The 27,865-nt window shown below is 36.5% G+C and overlaps 1 protein-coding gene across 41 annotated transcripts in view; it reads left to right on the top strand.

Moving 5' to 3' along the window:
- ABI3BP (ABI family member 3 binding protein) overlaps nt 1–27,865 on the top strand; it is a 264,235-nt gene that overhangs the window by 232,669 nt on the left and 3,701 nt on the right. For all 41 annotated transcript variants that reach the window (XM_045036832.1, XM_045036856.1, XM_045036855.1 and 38 more), the window contains 5 exons: nt 4,493–4,702; nt 10,118–10,226; nt 25,831–25,910; nt 26,855–26,884; nt 27,673–27,834. In XM_045036832.1, coding sequence (XP_044892767.1) covers nt 4,493–4,702; nt 10,118–10,226; nt 25,831–25,910; nt 26,855–26,884; nt 27,673–27,834 — 591 coding nt within the window. The remainder of the gene's footprint in view (nt 1–4,492; nt 4,703–10,117; nt 10,227–25,830; nt 25,911–26,854; nt 26,885–27,672; nt 27,835–27,865) is intronic.

Below are 27,865 nucleotides of genomic sequence, written 5' to 3'. Positions count from 1 at the left end.
AGCAGCAGCATTTCAGGGATTATGGTAAATCACAACACATATCTGGCACCAGGCTTCACCCTTAACATCCTTGTTCCAATACCAGAAAATGTGGTTATTTTCTGGGGTCTGCTGGGATGTTTTCCTGTGGTGAGGCCACACAGCCTCTACCAAGTTTCCTCCCATCAGGAGAACCATGTCTCCGACCCCTCAGACCTTTCTCTCTGCTCCTGGGGATTCACCCTTCTCACCAGAGCACTGCTAGGTATCAAGCTGTGGAGTTTCAGACTCTGTGCTTCCCCTGTTTATAGAGTCTTAATGGAATTTAAACCTTCTCTTTTCTCCCTTTTTTGTTCAGCCCCTTGCAGCTGTTTCCACTCTTCATTTTTTCTCCACGTGCTTTCAGGGTGAGGGGTGCTTTTCCCTTATTCTCCCCCCATCTCTGGCCTCTTCCAACAAGCAAAAACAGCTCCCTACCCTCCATGCACACTCCCCCAGTTCACCTTTCCACACCATGTACCTGCTGAGTTCTGTGGTTCAGGTTGTTCAGATTGTTATGTTAATCCTCAAATAAGTTTTCTAGGTATGCAAGATGGTTTAGTGTTGATCTGGCTGCATTTCAGAGTTGAGAGACACAAAAAATGCTTCCATGATGTTCCACCATATTCTCCCCTGCTGTCTCTTCCTCTTAATTTTTAAAATTTTTTTTATGTTCATTTTTGAAAGAGAGAGACAGAGCACAAGCAGGGGTGGGGTAGAGAGAAAGTAGGCTCCAGGCTCTGAGCTGTCAGCACAGAACCCGATGTGGGGCTCGAACTCACAAATCATGAGATTATGACCTGAGCCGAAGTCGATGCTCAACTGACTGAGCCACCCAGGCACCCCTCTTCCTCTTAAAAGGACATCAGTCACAGTGGATTAGGATCCCACCCTGTGACCTCATTTAATCTTGATTTCTTTATTTGTGTGTTTAGAACCTTATATTTAACATGACCAATGATAAGGTTAGATTTAAATCTATCTCCTTTTGGTATTTGTTTTCTTTTTGTCCCATCTATCGTTTGTTCCCTCTTTTCCTCTTTTTCAACCATCTTTTACTGAGTATTTTGTTATTGTTGTTGTTGAAATATATGAGGCATACAATATTACATTAGTTTCATATGTACAGCATAGTGATTCAACTTTTCTATACATTATACTCTGTTTACCGCAAGTGTAGCTACCATCTGTCACCATAGAACACTATTATAATACCATTGATTCTATTCCCTATGCTGGACCTTTTATCCTCATAACTTATTCATTCTTTAACTAGAGGCCTCTATCCCTCACTCCCTTCACTCATTTTGCCTATTTGCCCTAACAACCATAAGTTTGTTTTCCTATATTTATGGATCTGTTTCTGCTTTTTGTTTGTTCATTTGTGTGTGTGTGTGTGTGTGTGTGTGTGTGTGTGTGTGTTTTACATTCCACATATAAGTGAAATCACACAGTATTTGTCTTTCTTAGTCTGACTTATTTCACTTACATAGACCTAGAGAGTATAATGCTATGTTGTTGCAAATGGCAAGTTCTCATTCTTTTTTATGGCTGACGAATTTTCGTGTGTGTGTGTGTGTGTGCGTGTGTGTGTGTGTGTGTGTGTGTGTGTGTGTGTAAACCATTATTTATACATTCATCTATCGCTGGACAATTGGGTTGTTTCTATATCTTAGCTATTGTAAATAGTGCTGCAATAAACACAGGGGTGCATATATCTTTTCAAATTAGTGCTTTCACTTTCTTTCAGTAAATACCTATTAGTGGAAACACTGGATTATACAGTATTTCTATTTTTAATTTTTTGAGGAAACTCTACTATTTTGCACAGTGGCTGCACAAATTTACATTCTCGCCAGTAGGACACCAGAGTTTTCTCCACATTCTTGTCGACACTTATTATTTCTTGTTTTTTTGTCTCTAGCCATTCTGACAGGTAATATAAGGTAAGGTAATATCTCACTGTTGTGTAGATTTGCGTTTCCCTCATAATTACTGCTGTTGAGCATCTTTTCATGTGTCTATTGGCCAGTTACATGTCTTCCTTTGGAAAAATGTCTATTCAGGTCCTTTGTCCATTTTTAATTGGATTATTTATGTGTTTTGGTGTTCTATAAATTCTTTATATGTTTTGGATATTAAACCCTTATTGGATATGTCATTTGCAAATATCTTCTCCCATTCATTATGCTGCCTTTTTGTTTTGTTGATAATTTCGTTCACTGTGCAATAATTTTTTACTTCAGTGTAGTCCTGATCATTTTTGTTTCTGTTTAACTTGCCTGAGGAGACATATCTAGAAAAATGTTGCTAAAACTGATGTCAAAGAAATTACTGCCTATGTTTTCTTCTAGGAGTTTTATGGCTTCAGGTCTCAAATTTAGGTCTTTAATCCATTTTGAGTTTATTTTTGTGTGTAGTGTGAGTGGTCAATTTCATTCTTTGGCATGTAGTGTCTACTATTTATCAAAGGGACTGTCTTTCCCATTGTATATTCTTAACTCTTTTGTGATAGATTAATTGAAATATAAGCATAGGTTTATTTTTTTTTTATTTTTTTTAACATTTATTTATTTTTGAGACAGAGAGAAACAGAGCATGAATGGGGGAGGGGCAGAGAGAGAGGGAGACACAGAATCGGAAGCAGTCTCCAGGCTCCGGGCCATCAGCTCAGAGCCTGACGCGGGGCTTGAACTCACGGAGCGCAAGATCGTGACCTGAGCTGAAGTCGGACGCTCAACCGACTGAGCCACCCAGGCGCCCCAGCATAGGTTTATTTCTAGAGATTGAGTTTTATGATTTTTATGATTCTATTTTCTCTCTTTAGTTGTCTTACTAGTTGTAACTCTTTATTTTGTTATTGCTTTAGGGTTTATAGTATGTATCTTTAATTTACCAGTCTATCTTCTAGTGATATTCTACAACTTCACAAATAGTGCAAGAACCTTACATTAGTATAGCAACTTACCTTTCCTCTTGGCCTATCTTTGTTAGGCATTTTACTTTTACGTATTAATACGTCATGCTAAATTGATATTATTTATGTTTAAATAGTAAATTGCCTTTTAGAAAGAATTAAATGACAAAAATATTGTGCATATTTACCTATATAGTTACTATTTCCAGTGCTCTTTATCTCTTTGTGTGGATACATCATTTTTCTTCTGCCTGAATGTCCTTTAATCTTCCTTGTAGGGTGGGTCTGGTGGTTATAAATTCTCTTAGCTTTTATATGCCTAAAAGGTGTTTTACTTTAAAAAAAAAAAAGATATTCACTAGTTAAATAATTCTAGATGATAAGTTTTTTTTCCAGTATTTAAAGATGTTGCTCCACTGCCTTCTCCCTTGCATTCTTTCCAATGAGACATCTGCCATAATCCTTATCTTGGTTGTACGATATATCATGTGTCTTTTCTGCCTCCTTTAAAGGTTTTCTTTCTATCACTGGCTTTGAGAAACTTGATTTTGATTGGTGTAGTTTCTTCATATTTGTTGTGCTTAGGTTTATTCAAGCCTTTTGGATCTGTGGGTTTAGAGGTTTTATCAAACTTGGAAAATCTTTTGCCATTATTTCTTCAAATACCTTTGCTGTCCCTGTTCTCTGGGCAGATATTAAAATTACATCTGTGTTATACTGCCTGAAGCTTCCCCATAGCTCACTGATGCTCTGTTCATTATTTTTATTATTTTTTCTTTCCACTTTTATTTTGGGTAGTTTTTACTGCTATGTCTTCAAGTTCACTAATCTTTTTCTGCAATATCATATCAGTGCTAGTATCATCCAGTGTTTTCTGCATCTTACACATTTTAGTTTTCATCTCTAGAAATTCACTTTGGGTATTTTTAAAAATATCTTTCATGTATTAACTTCTTGACATGTGGATTATAGTTATAATAACAGTTTTATTTTCCCTGTGTGATGACTCTAACATCTAGGCAAGTTCTAGATTGATTTCAAATTATTTATTTTTCTCATTATGGGCAACATTTTCCTGTTATTTCCTATTGTTTTTTATTCCTAAAATATTCTTTAATTTTGTCCTGGGTTAAATTACTTGAAACCATTTGACCTCTTTGAGTCTGGCTTTTAAGATTTATTAGGTGGGACCAGAACTGTTTAGTGTGGAGCTAATTATTCCTCATTCTCAAGGCAATACCCTCTTGAATACTTCTTCCAATACCCCACAAATTATGCTGTTTAAAACATGCTCAGGAGAACCAAATTACTTCTCGATATTAGCATAAGTTTAACCCATTTTAAAAAGTAAATCAGCTACAACATCCATGTCATGTATCCCAGAGACAGGAATTCTAGATTTTCACAAGTTTGAACAGTCCACATCACTGCTTTCATCTATCTGCTTACAATATGAGACCAGATATCCTCAAACAGAAAAATAAATTTGAGTTTACCTCCATTTTCTGTATGTACAAACTCAAATAAGGCTAACTGTCCAAGTCCTCTCTCTCTTAGGTCCTCATGTGCGTTACATCCAAAAACCGGACAACAGGCCCTGTTCCATCACTGATTCTGTCAAACGGTTCCCCAAAGAGGATGCCACTGAGGGGAATGCCACAAGCCCACCGCAGAACCCACCCACCAACCTCACTGTGGTCACTGTGGAAGGGTGTCCCTCATTTGTCATCCTTGACTGGGAAAAGCCACTAAATGATACTGTCACTGGTAAGATCATGATGTGAGCACTTGTACTATGGTGGGAAGCTTCAATAATGTGAGTGTGGTACCTCGTCAAACTATGAGGCATATCTCAGGGGTAGCAAGTCCTAGTAGAGCTATTGTCAAAAAGTGTCATATGATGGGAAAAGATCATCTGTGTCCCAGTGGTGGGTTTCCTGTTAATTTAACATATCTCTTTAGGTTACATTCCTTCCATCTTGTCTCAGAACTCTTCCTCACGGTGTAAAAATAGATGTGGTCTTTTCATTATCAAGAAAATTACAGATAACATAGGAGAAGTTGGCAGGGCTAATGATAATTAAAACAGTTTTCATTTCACCAACCCAATTTCTAGGTTGACCTAGAACTGTCAAGCAATTCAATTATTTTAGTAGAGTTTTTGTTTGTTTGTTTTGTTTTTTGTTTTTTGGGGTTTTTTTAGGTTTCTAATCATGGTTGATTTTCTCCTCATCTCAGAAAAATTTAATTCTACTATCACTAGCCCAATCCTCCTAAAAATGACTGTGAAAACTAAGAAATCCTAAGTCAGTCTTTGAGTTTATTATATGCGAATTAATTCTTCATATGAACAGTTTAGTCAAACTAGAGAGGAAGGAGAAAAGGTAAGGGGCAGAGTCAGCTAGAGGAATATAGCAAATTGCAAGAGTACACAAGCCCCCCATTGCCCATGCCCTGCTGTGCATGGGACAGGTAGACAGAATTTAGAGGAGCCCACTAAGAAGCTATCAGGATGGGTAGAGGGAAGTATACAGGGGAAAGGAGGAAGTGGGAGATCAGCCAAAAGTGTTTTCTGTGAATAAAGGAGTAAACAGCAGCTATTTCTCCTCAGACAAAACTGTTTGGTCTGGGCAACTTTCACTATAAGCAGCCTATCTTTGCTTAACTGGCTTTTTTTTAAACCATATTTTGTGAATTTCATTTCTCATGCAGACCTTGCCTTTGTTTTGGGAAAGAACCAGCCACTGCTCATGTTTCCTGGGGACTTGTCTAGTCCTGCTTCTTTACTTGGGACTATGCCAGTAGGTGCTACCATCCCAGTATCTAAAAAACAATAAATCTCTAAGCATTGATTATCTACATAGATGAAAAAGTCCAGAACTCCCAATTCATATACTGTGCTAATAAGGAGTTCTCCTGACAGTCTGAGGCTTAGTTATCATAACACCAAATGATCTATAAAATTTCCTTTGCCTTGAAGATGTGGGACATCAAGTTGGAATTGGTTAATATATCTAAAATCTAATCTAATACATCTAACATATATTCACTTTGGTGTGTCAATTTCTGATTTAACTTTTTAAAAGCAAAATGATTTTCCTTTCCAGTTCATCATGAAACTTTTTTTAATTGTATAAACTTGTAATTTACAAAAAATAATGAATAGGGTATACTTTACCCATTTAACCAATTCCTTTTGTAACATTGTTACTAAATGTTAATGGACTGCTTGAGATCTTTCATAAGATATTAGACTTAGAATAACAGCTTTTATAGATAAGGTCCATATCTCTTTAGCTATAATATTTTCTAAATAGAAATGTCCATATTTAATCATTACTCAGTCTGTATTTAAATGTCGGACCATATAGCCTAATAGTCTCTTCTATTTTTTTCACTTTTGTTTATTTTTAGTGTTTTCTCAAATATCACTTTGTTTCAAATGTGATCTTTTATAAACCAGCAGCTCAGATAATACGATTAATTCTCAAATCACTGGAAATGGATTTACAAGAAAGGATTGAGAAAGATAACAAAAAAGGAGTGAAACATATTCTTTATTCCCTTAGCTGGCTTCTGTCTATCATCTTTTAATCAACAGGCACATATTACCTATAATAAATACACCCAAATTCAGTTGCTTCTACATGTCTTTTCTACACTAAAGTAGAAATAGATACACCTGAGAAATGGGCCATAGCCTGAGTCCTTGGACAATTTAAATTAGTTGTGGGGTGGTGCTTTGTGATATGCCAAGAGCATGCCAACGTAGATTTAAATCCCAGACTAGCTGTATTCTCTATATGTAATTTGGGTATGGACTTTACCTCCTTGCTTTAGTTTTCTTATTTGTAACAGCAATAACAACAACAACAACAACAACAACAACAACAACTTCCATTGTAATCAGCTTATAATGAGGACAAAAATTAAACAGAATTTGAATGTACAGTGTAAGTTAGAAGCTGTTAAATTAATGTTTGTCAGTAGTAGCAATAGTAGGACTGGTAGAAATAGTGTCACCATTATTATTTTCATGACCAGAATGTGATTTCCCAACCTTTATAATAAATAGTGTTTTTCTATTTAGTAAATCATCTCATAATAGGGCAATAATAATCTCTGAGTGGGAAAAAGACCATTTATTCAGTGTTACTTCTTTATAGGTTCCTTATATCTTTACTGTGAAGGAATTTATAAATAAAACCCCATATTTTAAAGTGAGAAATATGGACACATACTAAGTGGCTGTCTTTACTTTCTGAAATATAATCAGAATGTGTCTATAAATGTTCATTCCAAGCATTAATGTTCCATTTTTATGGTATAGTGAATTTTTGAAAAAGCTACTATTTCTTTAAAGCATTACAAATGAAAGATATATTTACAAGGCCCAAGAATACACATTCAGAAGTTAGAATTCTGAAATTCTAAATATGTTTTTTAATTACAAAGGTAACTTCTGTGTCCATTTTGAAAACTTGAATCTTTCAGGATGAAAATAGTATTAAATGAACATTTAAAACTCAGTCAAAAGAAAATTAGAGAAGATATTCAGTAAGAGTTTCTAGTACTGAGTCTGGGGTAATATTAAAAAGAATATTACACAGTCACTGATTAATGTCCCACACCAAAGATGTTTCTTGAAAGTGGTTGCTTTCATGCAAATTCAATGGGAGTGTCATACGAATTTTTCTTTGGGTGACGAAGTGACACTTGAATCTTTCCAACTGAAATCTTTCAAATTTAAACACAACTCAGGGATAATAAGTAATAATAATAGGTACCACCTGTTGAACAAAACATATGCAAAATACTGTTGAGCACTTTCCATATATTCCTAGTTTAATCCCCACAAGCAACACTATGAAGAGCTATTACTGACATTTTACAAACTGAGATCAGGGCAAATGGCTTGGTCTGTCACTTTTCAATGAGTCATGTAGTGTCCTTTTGGGGTTTTTTTCAACTTTTTATCTTTTATTTTTATTTTTTTTTAATTTTATAGATTTTTAAAATTTAAATCCAAGTTAGTTAACATACAGTATAATAATGTTTTCAGAAGTAGAATTTATATAACACCCAGTGCTCATCCCAGCAAGTGTCCTCCTTAATGCCCCTTGCCCATTTAGCCCATCCCATCCCCCCACCCAACACCCATCCAGCAATCATTGGTTTGTTCTCTGTATTTAAGAGTCTCTTATGGGTTGTCACCTCTCTGTTTTTATATTATTTTTGCTTCCCTTCCCTTATGTTCGTCTGTTTGTATCTTAAATTCTACATATGAGTGAAGTCATATGTTATTTGTCTTTCTCTGACTGACTTATTTCGTTTAGCATAATACACTCTAGTTCCATCCACATTGTTGAAAATGTCAAGATTTCATTCTTTCTCATCACTGAGTAATATTCCATTGTATATGTATACGTGTGTGTGTGTGTGTGTGTGTGTGTGTGTGTGTGTGTCTGTATATGCATCTTTATCCATTCATCAGATGATGGACATTTGGGCTCTTTCCATAATTTGGCTATTGTTGATAGTGCTGCTATAAACATTGGGGTGCATGTGCCCTTCCAAAACAGCACTCCTCTATCCTTTGGACTAGCTTTCCCCATACCTTAAATTTAAGAGAAAAGTCATGAGTGTTTTGGGTTCCTCATCAGTAGCATATCTAACCATGTATCCAACAAGCAGTTTCCAGTTTTAAAAATCCATTTTAATTACTCCCATCTTTGTCTATCCAGTAAATACTGATTCACAGCTGAGAAACAGATATAAAATGGATATATTTGAATTCAAGGTCCTTCCCTTCCCTCCCTTTCTATCCTCTTTGAGAATAGAATGCCAACAGAAATAGGTTAAGGAACAGAAGGTTCTGAGAAAATAACACTAAATACTAGCCATTAGTCCTTTGGTAGCTGTGCTAACATATCCAGATACAATGGCCATTGCCTTCTGATTTAATTTTGAATTTTTAGAAGGATGGTCATACAGAATTAATCGGAAAGAGCCATCCTCCTTTTTTGATTTTTAAAATATACCATTAAAAATCCTTCCCAAATTAAAATTGATGATTATGTCTTCTAGTCTTTCCATAGTTTGAGTTTTACTTCCAGTCTCCATCTCCCACCTTTGGTCTTAGTGCTAATAGCAGAAATCCCCACTAAATTGCCACCCTTTGTGGCTTTTTCCCACTTTCCCTGATGGCTACCACATGTATATTTCTTCATACTTATGGAGCTGATTTTGAGTAGGGTTTGTTTCTGTTTTCTATTTTTCAAGTTTTGAATCTTCTGTGTGACCTTGTCACATACATTAAACTCCAATTAAGAGGTGGAAAAGCCAATTAACAAATTTATAAATTATGTTCTTAATCTGAAAGCCCTTCTCTTGATTAGCCCTGCAAGTTCATAGAAACGTGTCTTTAGGTGAAATTTATGCAGATCTCCATTCATAATTTAATGATTTTTTTAAAAAACAAGGGTTATTTTCAAGGAGGCATATGTAAGCAGTAGGTACAAATCTTTTGTAACTAATGTAAGCAGTAGGTAGAAAAATTTCATAATTCTATAGTTCCCAATAATGAACTGTCACTCATTATTTGGTTAACTGCTATTTGCTGGATGGTATTAAACCCAAAGATATATAGATATAGATGATATAGATATAGATATAGGTATAGGTATAGATAGATATAGATATATACATATATTTTTGCAGCAGAACCATGTATGCAGTGGTCTTTTCCCTAGCAATATAATAAAGCCCCACAGAGAAGAAACGTGCCTTCTACTTAAGTACCATTTCTCATACAGCACTTTCCCCACACTGGGTTTTTCAACAATGACAGACTATTTGATTTGCCTAGCAAAATCATTAGTTACCAGTATCCAAAGATACCACAGGTTCATCATCAGTCTTCACAGTTACCAAGCCTTTCATGTTCCAGTAAAGGGAAAGTAGATGTGATCAATGAGCAACTCCCAAAATGCTTTGGGACCTTTGTCATCCATTGGCCATCCCCATCTGCAAATTGCTAATGTATAAGATCAGTACATCTCAGTAACTACAATCTAAATTGCTCACTTTCATGAGAGTGACTTTATGATGCTGTTAGCCTTAAGAGCAATTAAGTCAGCCAGGACATAAAGACAAGTATTTGTTGGCTTTTTCACTTTTCAGAATATGAAGTTATATCCAGAGAAAATGGGTCATTCAGCGGGAAGAACAAGTCCGTTCAAATTACAAATCAAACCTTCTCCACTGTAGAAAATCTAAAACCAGATACAAGGTAAGCCACCTGTGCTCTTACGGGTGAATTCTGACAGTGCATAAATCATCACCAAAGGAATGAAATGACATCATCCATCTCTGTCTTAAGGGACAGTGTAGTTTGCATTTCATTCTTTGGCTTTCTGTGCATAGGAGTAGATACCTCTAGAGTCATGTTTTGCAAATACACAAATTATTGGTGGGGATACAAGAGCTGACAAGATGGTCTTGTAAGTTAACACTATAGGTGAGAACATTGAAAAATAGAGGATCATTAATTCAAATGTTGATATTAAATACCAAAATCGAGAGAAGGAAAATTCTGTGGATGAGACACAACTGGAGTGTGTAAGATGTAAACTAAATGTGAAACAGAAGAATTTGGCTGGCATGCTGGAAAGAAGAGGGCAAGGATATAAAAGTTATGTAACAAAAGTAGATGAAAGTTTGTGATAGTTAATGCTTAAAATAACTACAGACCATTCCCAGGCATAGTGGTCTTTTCATTTTGGGTCTTTTTATAATAAACAAATGAGAATCCATTTTTGAAAATAGACACATATATTATTACCGATGCTCTATAATAAACAATTTTTCTTGACATCCCTTATTATCTATTGGTACCTGGTTGTTTACATTACTGTATGATTTTGTCATTTCTTTTTAAATCCAAAATATCCAACATTTTATCGGCTCACTGTATTGGAAGAAAAATAAGGGCTTTATGCACTTCTAGAAATGTAATAGGGAAGGTTTTGTTTTGTTTTACATGGCTAAATCATCAAATTTATTGTTCAAGGAAATTCTCAAAAGGATACAGCCAAGCATTTCTTTAAAAAAATATGTACTACTATGTACTAAATTCATTTGGGGACTAAATATCACTCTTTGTGGAAAATCAATTTCTTTCCTCAAATTCCAAGACACTATTTGAAAACTATGCTTTCAGTTAAAACAAAAACATCTTCACACTTTACATTCTAGTGCACCAAGCAACATAGATCAATTTTCAGAGAGACACAATCAGGAATTTTTCCAGACTGAATACTTCATAGCTTGATAAAGTTTCCTGAATACTTCATAGCTTGATAAAGACCAGCAGAGGCAAAGACTGGAACTCCAGCATTAGAAAATTTTTTCATAAGTTTTATTTCTATCTTCCATTGTCATCAGTTGATTGAATTGAATCAGGTATTGATTATGACATTCAAAAGAGCCTAGTAAAGTTCTGACAACAAGGAAACTGATAATCTTTTCAGGAAAAAAAGGAAGCATCTAGTTAATTCTAGATGGTTTGCTGTGTATAAACTGTAGTCCTATACTATAAATATAATACTTTCCACAGGTATTTTTTTTCTTTAAAGTTCTCTATTTTGAGTTGTAATATGGAAAATTTTACAACTGCTAATTTTTTTAAAGGATTTAAGGTAGCCAAAATAAGCATGTATTTCAGTAAAAACTCATTTGATGATCTTGGTTCTGTTTCCTTAGAGATTAACAGGGAGAGAGACTATTTTTAACATATTTTAAGGAAAGAGTAAAGAAGAAAAAGTTATTTAATTTGGACTTTTTAATAGGTGAATTTGGGCTTACAGAACATGGAAGTTTTTTTCTTTATAGTTTCTTGCTTTTTATGCCACTTAATATACTGAAAACATATTGAAAAGCATCTAATTTCTAAATATTCATTGTGTTCCTTTTCTGAATTAGGCTACCTTTAAATCTTCACCTTCAAAGTTCACCTATGACTCATGATCAGATGTAGAAAATAATTATTTAAGTGACATTTTAAACCTGATTTGTTTGTAACAGGTTTGTGTTTCTACTCAGCTAACATTTATTAAGTGCCAACAGTATTCTTGGTGTGGTGACCACAAAACTGAATAAACATGGTGCCTGTCCTTGAGGACTTGAGGTAGTGGGGTAGTCTTTTAGTAACTGATTATTCTACACAAAATTGTGAGAGCTCTGGCAAAAATATATACAAGTTGCAAGGGGAGCACAGAGTGGGTGACACTTTGCAAAGTCTGGGGAAATTGGGAAAACTTTGTGGAGGAGGTGACACCTGGGCTGAGGCTTAAATGAAGAGCAGGAAGGAGTTAGCTAGGTAACTGTGGTAGGGGAAAGAAATGTCAGAGAAACTAGCATATGTTAGAGCAGAGGCCCAAATGGTATGGTTGTATGCAGTGAACAATCAGCTACTTCCATGAGTGTGAGAGGTGAAAAGTGAACAGAGGCAGTGGAAGCAACGAGAGGTAGAAGCCATGTTGTGGAGGGCCTTTTCTGCCAGATCAGAGAACTTAGTCAAGAGATGGGGAGAGCCAGAAAGTTGCTAACTGGGAGTGACTTGCTCCCACTTCAAATTTAGTTTTTTCCTGACATTGATTTAGTTGGAATAATCACTTTTGATACTAGAGCTACTTATAACGAGTAACAGTCAGTAGAATAAAGCTAACAAAAAGAACTTTTTGATAATGTCTTGCAAGAGTGCCATTTTGGCATCTTGCCTATTTGGCCAAATAGGTGCATAAGACAAATGTAACTTTGGGCTAAGCTGCATTTCATTCTGGAATCACAGGACTAGTCATGGAGTTCACATCTAGCTTCTGCAGTGAATTGTTGTAGGACTTATGCTAATTGTTTCTGGAGTCTATGTCAGTTGTAGGAATTACACTAATTGTTTCTGGAATTTACAGCCATGTCCCCTTTATCTCACCCTAAGATATGCATCTCATTTGTCACTCCTGTCCTTCATCAGTGGGTCTTCAAAGGAGGGACCCCTAAAACTATCCTCATCTCAAGACAAGCAAAGCTCAAAGGAGGCCCTTTCTGGAGTCATCTTTGGGAAAAAGTAATCTTAAGTGTAGGATTCCCTGAAATCAGAATCCCATGCCAAGTTTTTCCAGTTGGCATAAATTTGGGGCCACTCAATGTGTCTGTATTTGGCTTATTTTATGTTATTTTGAGAGTTTCACATAATTGAATGAAATCCAGTTCAGACATAAAGACTGTTGATAGTCATATATATGATTTGACCAGGATTATACTGATAGTCCCTAATGGGTCATGATTTAAAAGTTGTATATCAGCAGTTTGAAAAGCATTTCCCCACTGGGAGCAGATATAGTTGACATGGATATAAAGGTGCTCTAATGAAAATTGTTTAGTCTACAATGTGTGGAGCCTTGTGGTGTTCAAGTAGTTTAGTAGATCCCAGACCCCAGTGAGTAGGAATGCATTCTATGTTCTCTTAACAGGTATGCTAGAGATGAATTTGTCCACTTAATGAGCAAAAAAAAAAAATGTTTTCAGCTGAAATATTAAAATTATGATTTGAAACCTCTATTAATCAAAATAACTTCATGAGTTAAGTAAGAATAATTTGAAGTCAAATTATTTCATTTAATCTGATATTTCTGAAGCCTAGAAGCACCTGGGGAAACAAAACTAACAGCCGTGAAACAGCTGGACAGCATCACAAGACAGCATAAAAGATCACATAGGACTTACACTGAAGTTCTGCAATTTAGAAGAGAAGAGAAGGCCTCTTGCAATACTTGAGACTAGAACTTGACGGTAAAGGATATAATTGAATAGAACAGGATGGCAAGAAAAGAAAGAGTAACAACAGTATCGTTCTTTCAAATCAAGTCCATGTGCATGACTTCGGTGAAATACAAGTAGTCCTTAAAGTTACTACTGACAGCAAGGTTACAGCCAGAATAATAAAATTATGAGTTCCAAATTTAGGTTTGTAGGTTTTTTCGATGTAAGCTTTTTCCATACTATCTTAAGTTGTTAAGGCAAGATTTCTTTCCATTATATCTTTTCTGCCTGGCCATGATCCAAGATTAATGCTAATAAAAGACATGCTATAAAATAAAGAGGAAGTATGTACAGCATGCAGCCACCAGGTGGTTTTTATTACCTGTAAAGAATGACTTTAATCACATTTCAGTGCCTGTTGAATTCCCAACAGGCAAACTTTGAGTTATAGTTGGTAAAATTCATCACCACCACCACCCCAACATGAGGTTCTGGGATACCCTATTTGAAAAGCTAGAAGATACTAAATTCTGAAAGAATTACTGTAACTGTGTTCCAATTTCAGGAGACACATGTATATAATTTATTTTAGTATCATTTTCCATGATTTGTCCTGACTAAAAATCATGAGATGTAAAAACAGGTGATAATTACAGGGTAATCATTTATTACACACTGAAATGGGTGGAGTAGAGCTTGGCATTAGAACATTTAACCCAAGAGAGTCAATGCAGAGAAAATAGATCCCCAGAGCTTTTTAGGTAAAACTTTTAAATGTTCACACACTAGAACCAAAAGTACAGTGGACTGTGTTACCATTTCCCTCTCACAGTGTATGATCACCTTCTCCCTGCCTGTTTTTACATTTTAGCCAGGATTTTTACCTCTTCTGCAAAAGCTCAAAAAATAGCCACAGGAAGGGACAGTAGCTATCTTGCTGAAGAACAGTTTGGCTGCGTATGTGTTGTGAGATGTTTCTGTCTATAGGGAGTGAAGCCCCAAGGCTGCTCTGGGCCAGCAGGCTGTAGTTCCAAAGGTGGCACAGTGGGGACTACCCCAGCCTTGCCAACAGATGCTTGCAGCTACAATGGGCTTTGGTCATATATGTGCACAGGGAACAGGGGTGTTGGAATGGAGCCATAACTATTTACTCAGATGAAGCAGAAGAGATGTGCTAACAGAGGCACAGTGCTGTGACACAACTCCATCTCTTTCTTTGCAAGACCCCTCTCCTACCCCCTACCCCTAGAATGCAAAGAAAATAGAGATATGTTGGTGTCCACCTGAATCGGTACCCACCTAGCCCACTCCCCAGTATATATTTTCCACTTATTTCCCCCATGAAACCTCAGTGTGTGGCTTGTGTTGAGCTAAAAGAAAAATAGTAAGAAGAGCCTCTCCAATCTATAGCCAACCACTTTGTGTGTAAAGACAACTATGATTATTTTTAGTTCTGTGAACAGAAGAACTGATAAAGCATATGACTTAAACAGTAAGTCTTGTACCACTGCTTACGGGGACAGGGAGTGTGAGGTAAATGGATCTTGAAGTCTCTCCCACCCCTAAAATGATACATTCTTATGATATCCAAAGACAGGCATAGAATCAGTGGGAAACTGGAACTGACATTAAAATGAAAAGCTAGGTTAAGCCTTCCAGCAAGTCGAATTGTCCTTCTATTACAGAAGTAGAGAAAGCATTTTTCTTTAAGTCTGTGTCTGTGGCCTCCAATTTGTTTTCAGACAAATTGTTTCTATCTCATATTTGAATAATCCATTGGTAGGCTGGACAATATAGATGGACACACATAATTGCTATACAGTAAAGACAAACAAAAAGCCCTATAATCTCTTCAAGTGAGCCCTTGTCTCCTCACTTGACTAAAAAACTAAAGAATCCATTGCGTGTACCAGATTTACATGTGGCCCAGCAATTTCCACGCAAAATGTATTCTGTCTGGTAATTAAAGCAAGTTCACTTAACCTATTCCTGTACTTCTGTCCTCTGTAGCTTGGGAGGATTCTAGAGAACAGTTCTCCCTCTAAAATTAAAACATACTAAAGTTTCCTATAGCTGACAACAAAGACAGTTTAGGAATATTGTTTACGTTTTTTGATTTAATAAAATCTTGGCTCAAAAAGTAAACTGGAATAGAGGCAGCAAGTTCTCATAAACTATAAACCTGGCTGAACAAAGCAGGCATGTGGAATAGCCATTATACCCTTATTCATAGTGTTTTTGTGTAGTTCTGTTTCCTGCAGATTGTATATTAACTTTCTTTTAAATTTTTTTAATGTTGATTTATTTTTGAGACAGAAACAGAGCATGAGTAGGGGAAGGGCAGAGAGAGAGACACACACAGAATCTGAAGCAGACTCCAGGCTCTGAGTTGTCAACACAGAGCCTGACTTGGGGTCCAAACCCACCAACCATGAGATCATCACCTGAGCTGAAGTTGAACGCTTAACCAACTGAGCCACCCAAGCACCCCATTTGTGTATTAACTTTTAAATGTCTTTTCTCAAGGAGTAATATAAGCTACTAGAGCATTAGGCACTTTACGGAGTTTTATTGTAGGTGTGGGCAGCAGAACAATCAATAATTTCACCATTGAAGAAAGAAATTGAAGGGATTGCTCAGTTTTACAACTTTTCTTCTGGCAAAATGGCTAGCTAAGAATATGGAACTCTACTAGTCTATAAAGAGAGCAATTATTTTCACATAAACATATTCTTTTAATTGCTTTTCATTTAGAATTCCTTAGTATCTGGGGTGTGGCAGGAGAGGGGGGCATGCCAGAAACTCTTAGCAATACCATAGACTTGGAGTGCAGCCCAGATCTGGAATTTCTTGTCCCCGTATAAATGAGAGATACAAGAATGTCCGTGAGGACATGCTTGGTAACTGGTTGATGATACCTCATGCCTGCTGATACCCTGCTCCTCTGACCTTTGTCCCTGATTAGAACTTCTTTTATCCTCTAATAGTATCCCTCCAGCTCTGCCACTTTTTGCTCCTTCTCTATATTCCCAGGTGAATACAATGTCTGTATATGGCAGGTATCCAGAAATGCTCATATAACTAATTGATTGGATTTCTCTTTCCCTATTTGAGGGCCTATTACTCATATTTTCATATTCTACTTTTCCATTTCTTTCCCTCTGACTGAAGCCCCACCTGAATAGGGCTCAAATATTTCAAGACTACATAGGGGTAAAATTAGCTAACCAAACCACTCAAACCAACGAGCAGTTACAGGGTGGCTTCCTTTGTCATGCAGAAGCTTTTTAGTTTGATAAAGTCCTACTCATTTATTTTAGCTTTTGTTGCCTTTACTTTTGGTATTAAATCCAAAAAATCATCACCAAGACCAATGTCAAGAAGATTACCCACAAGGTTTTCTTCCAGGAGTTTCATGGTTGCAGATCATATGTTTAAGTATTTAATCTATTTTGAGTTAATTTTGTGTATGGTGTAACATAGTGGTCCAGTTTAATTCTCCTGCAGGTAGCTGTCCAGTTTTCCCAACACCATTTATTGAAGAGACTGTCCTTTTCCCAATTGTATATTCTTGTCTCCTTTGTCATAAATTAATTGACCATGTATGTGTGAGTTTATGTCTGTGCTATTATGTTGCATTGATCTATGTGTCTGTTTTTATCCCAATACTATACTGGTTTTGATTACTGAAGCTTTGTAATACAGTTGGAAATCCAGCATAGAGCCTTCAGCTCTGTTCTTTCTTAGATTGCTTGGGCCATTTGGGTCTTTTATGGTTCCTTACAAATCATAGGATTGATTGTTCAATTTTTGTGAAAAATGCCATTGGAATTTTGATAGCAATTGCATTGAATCTATAGATTGCTTTGGATAATAGGGAAATTTTAACAATATTAATTCTTCTAATCCATTAACATGGATTATCGTTCCATTTATTTGTGTTTTCCTCAATTATGTCTTAACGTTTTCAGTGTACAGATCTTTAACCTCCTTAGATCAAGTGATTCCTAAATATTTTATTCTTTTTGATGCTATTATAAATGGGGTTGTTTTCTTAATTTCTCTTTGTGAAAGTTTATTGTTGGTATATAAAAACACAACTGATTTTTGTATGCTGATTTTTGATCCTACAACTTAACTGAATTTATATATTCTAACAGAGTTCTGGTGAAGTGTTTAGGGCTTTCTATATATAATATCATGTCATCTGCAAATAGAGATGGTTGTACTTCTTCCTTTCTGACTTGGATGGCTCATATTTGTTTTTCTTGCCTAATTGCTCTGGTTAGGATTTCCAGCATTAGGTCAAATAAAAGTGGCATGAGTGGGCATTTCTGTCTTGTTCTTGATCTAGGTAGAAAGTTTTCAGCATTTCACTGTTGAGTAAGATGTTAGCTGTGGGCTTGTCATATATGCCCTTTATTATGTTGAGAAGCATTGCCACTTTACCCACTTTGTTGAGAGTTTTTGTCATAAAAGTATGTTGAATTTTGTCTAATGCTTTTCTGCATCTATTGAGATCATATAAATTATCACTTATGTTGTCAATGTGGTGCATCACATTGATTGATTTATGGGCATTGAACTGTCTTTGTATCCCTGGACTGAATCCCATTTGATCATGGTCTGTTCAGATTATCTATTTCTTCATCATTCAGTCTTGGTAGGTTGTATGTTTCTAGGAATATATCATTTTTTCTACATTATGTAATTTGTTGGAGTATAATTGGTCATAGTAGTCTCACAATCCTTTGGATTTTTGTGGAATCAGTTTTAATGTCTCTTCTTTCATATAGGATTTTATTTCAGTCTTCTTTTTTCTTAGCTACTCTAACTAAAGGCTTGTCAATTTTATTTATCTTTGGAAAAACAGCTCTTAGTTTCATTGATCTTTTCTATTGTTTTTCCAGTTCCCTATTTCATTTATTTCTGTTCTGATATTTGTCATTTCCTTTCTTCTACCGAATTTGGGCTTAGTTTGTTCTTTTTCTTCTTTTAACTGTAAAGTTGGGTTGTTTAATTGATACCTTTCTTTTGTTAATGTGGGCATTCACCATTATATATTTCCCTCCTCACATTGCATTTGCTGCATCTCATAAGTTTTGGTATATTGCATTTCCATTTTCATTTGTCTCAAGATATTTTTTAATTACCCTTGATTTCTTCTTGGACCCATTGGTTGTTCAGGAGCATATTGTTTAATCTCCATGTATTTGTGAATTTTCCAATTTTCTTCATATAATTGATTTCTAGTTTTTACCATTATGGTTAGAAAAAAAATGCCTGATTTTATTTTCTTTAATTTCTCAAGACTTGTTGTGACCTAAAATATGATCTATCCTGAAGAATATTACATGTGTGCTTGAGAATATATATTCAGATGAAATGTTCTGTAAATGTCTGTCAAATCCGTCCAGTATAATGTGTAGTTTAAGTCCAATACTTCATTACTAATTATCTGTCTAGACGGTACCCCTGCTTCTTTTGCTTTTCATCTGAATGATATATCTTTTTCTCACCCCTTCGACTTTAGTCTGTGTGTGTCCTTAAAGCTGAAGTGAGGCTCTTGTAAGCAGTATTTACTTGGTTCTTATTTTTTGTCTATTAAGTCACTCTACATGCTTGGATTGGAGAATTTAGTCCGTTGACATTTAAAGTTAATCATTGACAGGCAGGGACTTATTATTCCTATTTCTGTTCATTGTTTTCTGATTGTTTTATAATTCTTCTTTTGTTTCTTAATTTCCTCTTTTGTTCTCTTCCTTTTTGATTTGATGATTTTCTGTAGTGGTATACTTTGATTGCTTTCTCTTCATCTTTTGCGTATCTACTATAGGTTATTGCTTTTGTTACCATAAGGCTTACATAAAACATTTATGACAGTCTGTTTTAAACTAATAACAACTTAACTTCAAACATAAAAAGAGCTCTACATTTTTCTCTACCCTCCACATTGTTTTTTGATGTCAATTTACCTTTCCTTACGTTGTTGTAATCGTTAACAACTTGTTGTAGTATAGTTAATATTTTCCTCTTTTAACCCTCAAGTTAGAGTTATAGGTCATTTACTGCACCACGATTAGAGTATTCTGAATTTAACTATGTATTTACCTTTACCAGTGAGTTTTATACTTTTAGATGTTTTCTTATAACTAATTAGCATCCTTTAGTTTCAGCTAGAACTCTCACATTTCTTACAAGGCCAGTGTAGTGGTGATAAATTCTCAGCTTTTGTTTGGCAAATTCTTTACCTCTCCTTCAACTCTGAAGGACAATTTTGCTGGTTAATTTGTTTTTTGTTTTTGTTTTTGGTTTTGGTTTTTTTTTTTTTTTTTTTTTTTTTTTGCTTGTTTGTTTTAGTTATAGCATGTTGAATATATCAGGCCATTCCCTCTGGCCTGAAAATTCTTCCTGAAAAATCTGCTGATGGTATTATGGAAGTTCCTTTGTATGAAACAAGTTGCTTTTCTCTTCTTTTAGATTTTCTCCTTGTATTTAACTTTTGACAGCTTAGTTATAATGTATCTCAGTATGGATATCTGTAGATTCTTTTATATGGAACTTCTTGGACTTCCAGGATCTAGATGTCCATTTCTTTCCCCAGGTTTTAACAAAAGCTTTTAGCCATTATTTCTTTGAATGAGCTTTCTGCCCCTTTCTTTCTCTCTCCTTCTTCTGAGACCACTATAATGTATATTTTGATCTCCTTGATGGTGTCCATATGTCTCTTAACTGTTTTCACTCATTTTCATTCTTGGCTCTTCTGATTAGATGAATTCCACTGCCCTGTCTTCAAGTTTGTTGATCCTTTTTCTGCTTGATCTAGTCTGATACTGAACTCCTGTAATGAATTTTTCAGTTCAGTTATTGCATTCTTCCGCTAAGTGTTTTCTCTGTGGTACTTTTTAAATAGTCTCTCTTTGTTGAAATTCTCACTTTGTTCTTGCATTTGTCTCTTGATCTTGGTAAGCATCTTTATGACTGTTATTTTGAACTGTCACATATATCACTATCTCTATTGAGATCCGTTTCTGTTGACTTTTCTTGTTTTGTTTGGAACATATTCCTCAGTTTCTTCAATTTCCTTGATTCTTTGTTCATTTCTACATATTAGAAAAAACACCCACCTCTCCCAGTGTTGGTACAGTGGTCTTGTATAGGAAATGAATCTCTTCAATCAGCCCAGCCCAGGCTTCTGGTTGTCCCTCAAACTTCTGAGGTTGTCCAAATCAACTTCTTTGTTGTCAGTGGCTCACAGTAGCTGAGGGTGCTCTAAAACCCATCAATGTCCCAAAGGTGAGAATTGTAGTCACGACCTGGATGCAGACTGATTATCAACTGGACCCTCAGATAGCAGCTGGGATACTCTTTACTTAATACCCCTCCAGAGAGACACTGGAAGATGGGCATTTTTGCCTGCTCTCTCTGTGCTTGGCCTGGGATATAGTCATTGGGTAGAAGTGCTCTTGTACCTGTTAACTGCTTTGTGTGCTACAATATTATGGGACTGAAGAATGCAAGCCTTGTTGGTTCTCAGAGCCAGGCAACCGGAGTTGGGGTACAGGGAGGCATTCCTTGAACAACAGCCACAAAAGCTGGGGTGCCAGAAATTTGTGCAAACTCCTTCCAAGGAGATATTGGAGACTTGGTTTTACTGTTCCAGCCAGAGGGAAGGGGCAGGGAAAATGTCCACCAGTTTCCCAGTCTTTGGTGAGGATTACAGCCAGCCAGTGCATATGTGTTATAGTTAGAAGCCTGGCCCTCAGATAACAGCTTTTAACACACGCAAATAAACCTCTTTCAGGAAAAGGCTGATGGTACATGAGTGGTTTTGCCTGTTCCCTCTTTGTTGAGTCCTAGGGGGTTAGCTGGTTAAGAACTGCTTCTTGGTTACTGTCCTATGGGACTTGTGAATGCAAGCCCTTTTGGCCTTCAGAGCTGGGTGTTTATGGGCCCCATCCCTCAGATGGGAGTTTTAAAAGTTGGGATACTAGGGGCGCCTGGGTGGCTCAGTCGGTTAAGCAGCCGACTTCGGCTCAGGTCATGATCTCACGGTCCGTGAGTTCGAGCCCTGTGTTGGGCTCTGTGCTGACAGCTCAGAGCCTGCAGCCTGTTTCAGATTCTGTGTCTCCCTCTCTCTGACCCTCCCCTGTTCATGCTCTGTCTCTCCCTGTTTCAAAAATAAATAAAATGTTTAAAAAATTTTTTTTGAAATAAATAAAATAAAAGTTGGGGTACTAAATGTGAGGTCCAAACCCTTTACTCCTCAGGGAGAAGGTAGGAATGAGGGTTTTCTCCCAATTGCAGGACACTGTGCCAAGAGGGTTTATGGCAAGAGCGTGTCTCAGCCTTTCCTACCCATTTCAATGTGGTGTTCTTTCATTTGCCCAATGTGTATGGGTTGCTCGGCTAGTTTCTAGATTTTTCAGAGGGAACTCCATATACAGCTGTACATTTGATGTGCCTGTAGGAGGAGAGGAGCTCAAAAGCCTCCTCTTTCACTTTCTTAGTCAATTATCTTCAATTTCCAATTAATTTAGCTATCTCTCCTGTTAATTAAATCCATATTTCTAGACTGACCACTTCTCAAAAAGGCAAAATATGTCCTCTCCTTGTTCCATGTGTTTGTTTAAGGCAGCATCTTCTGGAATCCCTCGCCAATTATCTTTTGCTTCTATCCTATGTTGACTCCCCTAACTCCTCCATCCTTTTACTTCTTTCACTCCCTCACTTTGTGGTGTTCCTTGAGAAATCGATCTTTAGAATAGCTTATAATGGAAGGTAATATTTTTGAGTTTTTACATGTCTGAAAATATCCTCGTTTTACTGATACTATTGTTTAGGCAGACAGATTTTGAAACTAAAATGAGGACTTTTGAAGGCACTGTTCCACTATTTTCTACTTCAAGGGCTAAGAAGTCAAATGTCATTCTGAGTCTGGATCCTTTGGGACCTAATTTCTTCTCAGAAACTTTTATTTTTTAATTTTATTATTTATTTTGTGAGAGAATGCACACAAGCAGGGGAGGGGCAGCGAGAGAGAACTCCAGGCAGCTCCTGCACTGTCAGAGTGGAGCCTGACACGGTGCTCAAACTCAAAAACCATGAGAACCTGTGCCAAAATCAAAAGTCGAACACTTAACTGACTGAGCCACCCAGCACCTCTCTTCTCAGAAACATTGTAAGATCTTGTCTTTATCCCAATACTCTGAAAATTTTCAACTTGTGTGCTTTGGTTAGTCTTTTTTTTTTTTTTTCTTTTTCTTTTGCTGAGCATACATTAGACCTTTTAAATTTGGTAACCTGTCATTCAGCTCTGAGAAATTACTTTTCTAGGATAATTTTGCACCTTTTACCCTCCTCTCTCTTCTGGAATCTATAGTTAGGTGTTGTATTCCCTGGAATAATCAGATTTCCTTATTTTTGCTCATTTTCATTTCTTTGACTTCTTTGTTCTAGTATTTGTAACATTTTAATTTGATTGTTCAAACCTATTTAAAGTGTTATTCTTTCAAAAATAATATTCTTCTATGAAAATTTTAAATAGCATTATATGCCTATTCCCTATGTGCAATTGGCATTTTCTCTGAGACACTACTCTTAGACCATTATAAATCTCATGATAAAATATGCTTCTTGAGAAAGATTTTGCCTCTTCAAATATTTTCTTTATATAGGGTTTACTCACCTCAAAATATGTGCCTTTTAGTTTCCCTACTGTTAATTAAACTTAGTTTTAAGTGATTTCTCCAAAACATGTCAAGTATCATAAGATGTTGGCAAGAAGAAAAAGTAGCTTATGAACATCTGTGGCCATGCTACAAATGAAGCTGAAGTATAAATAACTGTGAAATAGAAAGACGTGGAGATGATTCCAGCAATCAGACTTGGCCAAAGCACAGGGCTTTTGGCAATGGCTTGGTATGTGGAATGCATTACCCACTTAAATCAAAGTCGACATACCTGTTATTTCTTTTTTCCATTTTCTATTCACCATAGTAGTGTGTTTTCTTTTTTTTTTTTTCTTTTTCCTTTTTTTTTTTAAAGGTCCTCAGGCCTCTGAGCAAGAATTTAATCTCTAGAGTGTTACATGCGCAAACATCCTTTGTCCGTGCAATTTATTTAAATGAGTGGTATGGATGATTTTTTATTGGCATCCTTTTACTGCAAATGATAATGGTACCTTCTGTCCGTTGATAAGTTTACAAAATGCTTTGATGTGCAGTCTCTCACTAAAATCCCTGTAAGTTTTAATCCTCATTGCAGTTTGTAAAAGCAGATGGTAATAGTACGATGATGAAGAGCCTCATTATTCTTTTTTTAGTTTATTTAAATTCAAGTCAGTTAACATATAGTATTGGTTTTAGGCGTAGAACCCAGTGATTCATCACTTACATATAACAACCAGTGCTCATCCACACAAGTGCCCTCCTTAATGCTCATCACCCATTTAGCCTATCCCCTCACCCACCTCCCCTCCAGCAACCCTCAGTTTGTTCTCTGTATTTAAGAGTCTCGTGGTTTGCCTCCATTTTTCATATTTTTCCTTCCCTTCCTTTTATGTTTATCTGGTGTTTCTTAAATTTCACATATAAGTGACATCAATATGTATCTTTCTGACTTATTTCACTTACATAATACACTCTAGTTCCATGCACGCTGTTACAAATGGCAAGATTTCATTCTTTTTGATTGCCGAGTAATATCCTAGGTAATATACAGTATCTTCTTTATCCATTCCTCAGTCAATGGACATTTGTGCTTCTCCCATATTTGGCTGTTGTTGATAGTGCTGCTATAAACATTAGGGTGCATGTGCTCCTTGAAATCAGCATTTTTGTATCCTTTGGATAAATGCCTAGTAGTGAAATAGCTGGGTCATAGGGTAGTTTTATTTTTTGAGGAAACTCCACATTGTTCTCCAGAGTGGCTGCGTCAGTCTGCATTCCCCCCAACAGTGCAAAAGTGCTCCCCCTTTTCTGCATCTTTGCCAAGATGGGTTGTTTTCGGAGCTGTTAATTTTATCCATTCTGAGAGGTATGAGGTGTTATCTTATTGTGGTTTTGATTTTATTTCCCTGATGATGAGAGCCTCATTGTTCTGAACCAAAGAATAGATTACCATCTTGTACCGTATGTAGAATGATCGATGTGTCTGATATATATAGCACTCAAAAAGTGATTTGCCTTTGTTGTAACGCTAGACTCTGTCATCTTATAGATTCTGGCAGTGTTTTAATGCATTGCCTCAATAGTCAAGAATCTGGGGGCACGTGGGTGGCTCAGTCACGTAAGAGTCCAACTTTGGCTCAGGTCATGATCTCGCATCAGGCTCTGTGCTGAGAGCTCAGAGTCTGGAGCCTGCTTCAGATTCTTTGTCTTCATCTCTCCCTGCCCCTTCCCCCCTCACACGTGCTCTCTCAGAAATAACATTAAAAAAAAAAAAAGTCAAGAATCTGATTTCTCTGAACTCCATAAACTTCTCCTGTTACTGCTTATTGTCGTCTGTACCAAATGAACTGTTGTCCTGTTTTTTACTCATTTGTAAAATGCATTTCCATCTTTTATGTGTTCTGCATTCTTATTCAATTACAAACTTCTCAAAAATGGTAATTATATCCCAAAAGCCTTGTACAAATTTGAGATTCAAAATAGCTGATTCAAGTTGGTTTTACATTCAAAATTACTTTTCCTGCTAAGTGTGCTGTTAAAAGGAACTTAGTTTCAGGCAAATGGCAAACAGCTTTACTGCCTGAATTTCTTAAGAGGATTTGCTCTCTGTATTCTTTGAATGAAATTTGCCAAATATTGCGTAGTAAGTTAATGCATAATTCTTAAGCATAGAATCAAACATACCTACAACTCCAAGGGATTTAGTTTTATTTTGTTTTGTTTTTTTAATGTAAAGACATAAGGCCTAGCCTAGACTGTTTGACAAGTACTTTTTCTTTCCTCATGCTGCTTCGAGAATATATGTGTATTCACCGTCCTCATGATTTCAAAATAGAATTAGGAAGGAATATTGTTTCCCACCTCTAAAGGATATATCACATTTTTTAAAATTTCTCTCCCACACAGCTATGAATTCCAGGTGAAACCCAAAAACCCACTTGGAGAAGGCCCAGCCAGCAACACGGTGGCATTCAGTACTGAATCAGGTAATCACATCAATTCCCAAATCAAGGATGTAAAGAGCCTCAATGTTTTGCATATGGAGATTCATATGCAATTTGAAATTCAGCTAAATAAACATGGTGTATAGTTTCTTGAATTTCAAAACAAATTGATCAAAGTAGCTTTAAGAAAATACTACTTACATTTTTTTCTCACTTATTTTGATGTCAAAAAAAGGCATATCAGTTTAAAAGATAAAAAGTGGGCTCCTGGGTAGCTCAGTCTATTAAGCCTCTGACTTGATTTCCACTCAGGTCATGATCTCTCACCATCATGAGATGGAGCCCCATGTTAGGCATGGAACCTGCTTAAGATTCCTCCCCCCTCCCTTCCCTCTAGTCTTCCCCCACTCCTGCACACAAATGTGCTCATGTGCTCTTTCTCTAACAAAAAAAAAAGGAGGGGGGGGGGGATCTATACTTACAAACTGAACAAATGCTCCTCTGTATGCTTAAAACCCAAGCCTAGAATCAAAACATCAGACACACTGAGCCGTGCTACCTCCAGAAAGGGAATTTGATAATTTTTTGATAAACAGCTGTGAAATTTTCTGACCTACATTCCAATTCCTTTGAAAGATAAATCTATACTCACAGCATTATTTGTGTAATTTTTACACCAACTGTACGTCATGGCATTTTGGTAATTTTACCATCAATAGTTTTCTGTCTGAATTTAAAAGAGGAAGCTTTAAAATGGAATGAGCGCTTGAAGAGCAACAAAAAATTCCAAAAGATGCAGCTGAGTACCTGGCAGAAGACTGTCCAATGGAGAACAATTCCAAAACACCCCTTCAAATTGTCTTTAGCAAGAGTGTACCACTTTGCAAGTCAGACTTGACTGTAAGCGTCCACCTTCTTCACTCTGCCACCGAAACACCAGGGCTTACCTAGTAACATCTGACTCTGTGTTTGCTATTTCTCTTCAGCGGACCCAAGAGTCAGCGAGCCAGTTTCTGGTAAGTACCTGTGTCAGTGTGAACACAACACATGCTTTTCTAAACTGATTCAACTAAACAGGCATGGCAGAGTTTTGGTCATGATTTCATTTTCATCCATTTAGTCTTAGAATATCAGCCAGGTGCAAATACTTACCTAAAACATTCACTAACATTGAGAACCTAGGATTTTGGGGGAACAAGTTGGATATTTTGAAACTCCCTGTCATTCGTGTGCGAGGCCAGCTCAAAATTTGTTAAGTCACGACAGAACAACTTCATTTCCACCTTTAATAGCGAGTCACATTAAAGCAGCTGTTTAAATTATATACTGCTACCAAAACAAAGCAACAAAATCTTAAATTTGCTCCTAAAGGGATGCTGGTCTACACTCAACACCTAAACACACCACTTCTCTCACTAGTGACAGGAACTTAATTAGGGGTTTATATGTTTAAACTCATAGAATGGTTTGAGTCTAATATTTAGCATTGTAGAAAACCAGGTTATCAGCAAGTTGACAATGAACTTTGCAAACTGCTTTCTAAAAAGCATTTAGGACTGGGGCACCTGGGTGGCTCAGTCAGTTGAGTGTCCAACTTTGGCTCAGGTCGTGATCTTGTGCTTCACTGCTGTCAGTCTGGCAGCGCAGAGCCTGCTTTGGATCCTCTATCCCCTCTTGCTGCCCTTGCTTGCACTCTCTCAAAAATAAACATTTAGAAACAAAACAAAACAAAAAAGCATTTAGGACGGCTCTTCAATAAGCAAAGTTGGATGCTAACCTCAAACCATGTGTTCTCCTTCTGTAGCAGGAAGAGATGCCATCTGGACCGAAAGACCCTTTAATTCAGACTCTTACTCAGAATGTAAGGGCAAACAGTATGTCAAACGGACATGGTATAAAAAGTTTGTAGGGGTGCAGCTGTGCAACTCTCTCAGATACAAGATTTATCTGAGTGACTCCCTCACAGGTAAGTGGGGCTCCCAGCTCTGTTTTGAGCC

Source organism: Felis catus, chromosome C2 (assembly GCF_018350175.1).
Source record: "Felis catus isolate Fca126 chromosome C2, F.catus_Fca126_mat1.0, whole genome shotgun sequence".
Classification (NCBI taxonomy): domain Eukaryota; kingdom Metazoa; phylum Chordata; class Mammalia; order Carnivora; family Felidae; genus Felis; species Felis catus.
The sequence above is the reverse complement of the archived record's forward strand: the minus strand, read 5'-3'. Positions and strand labels throughout refer to the sequence as shown.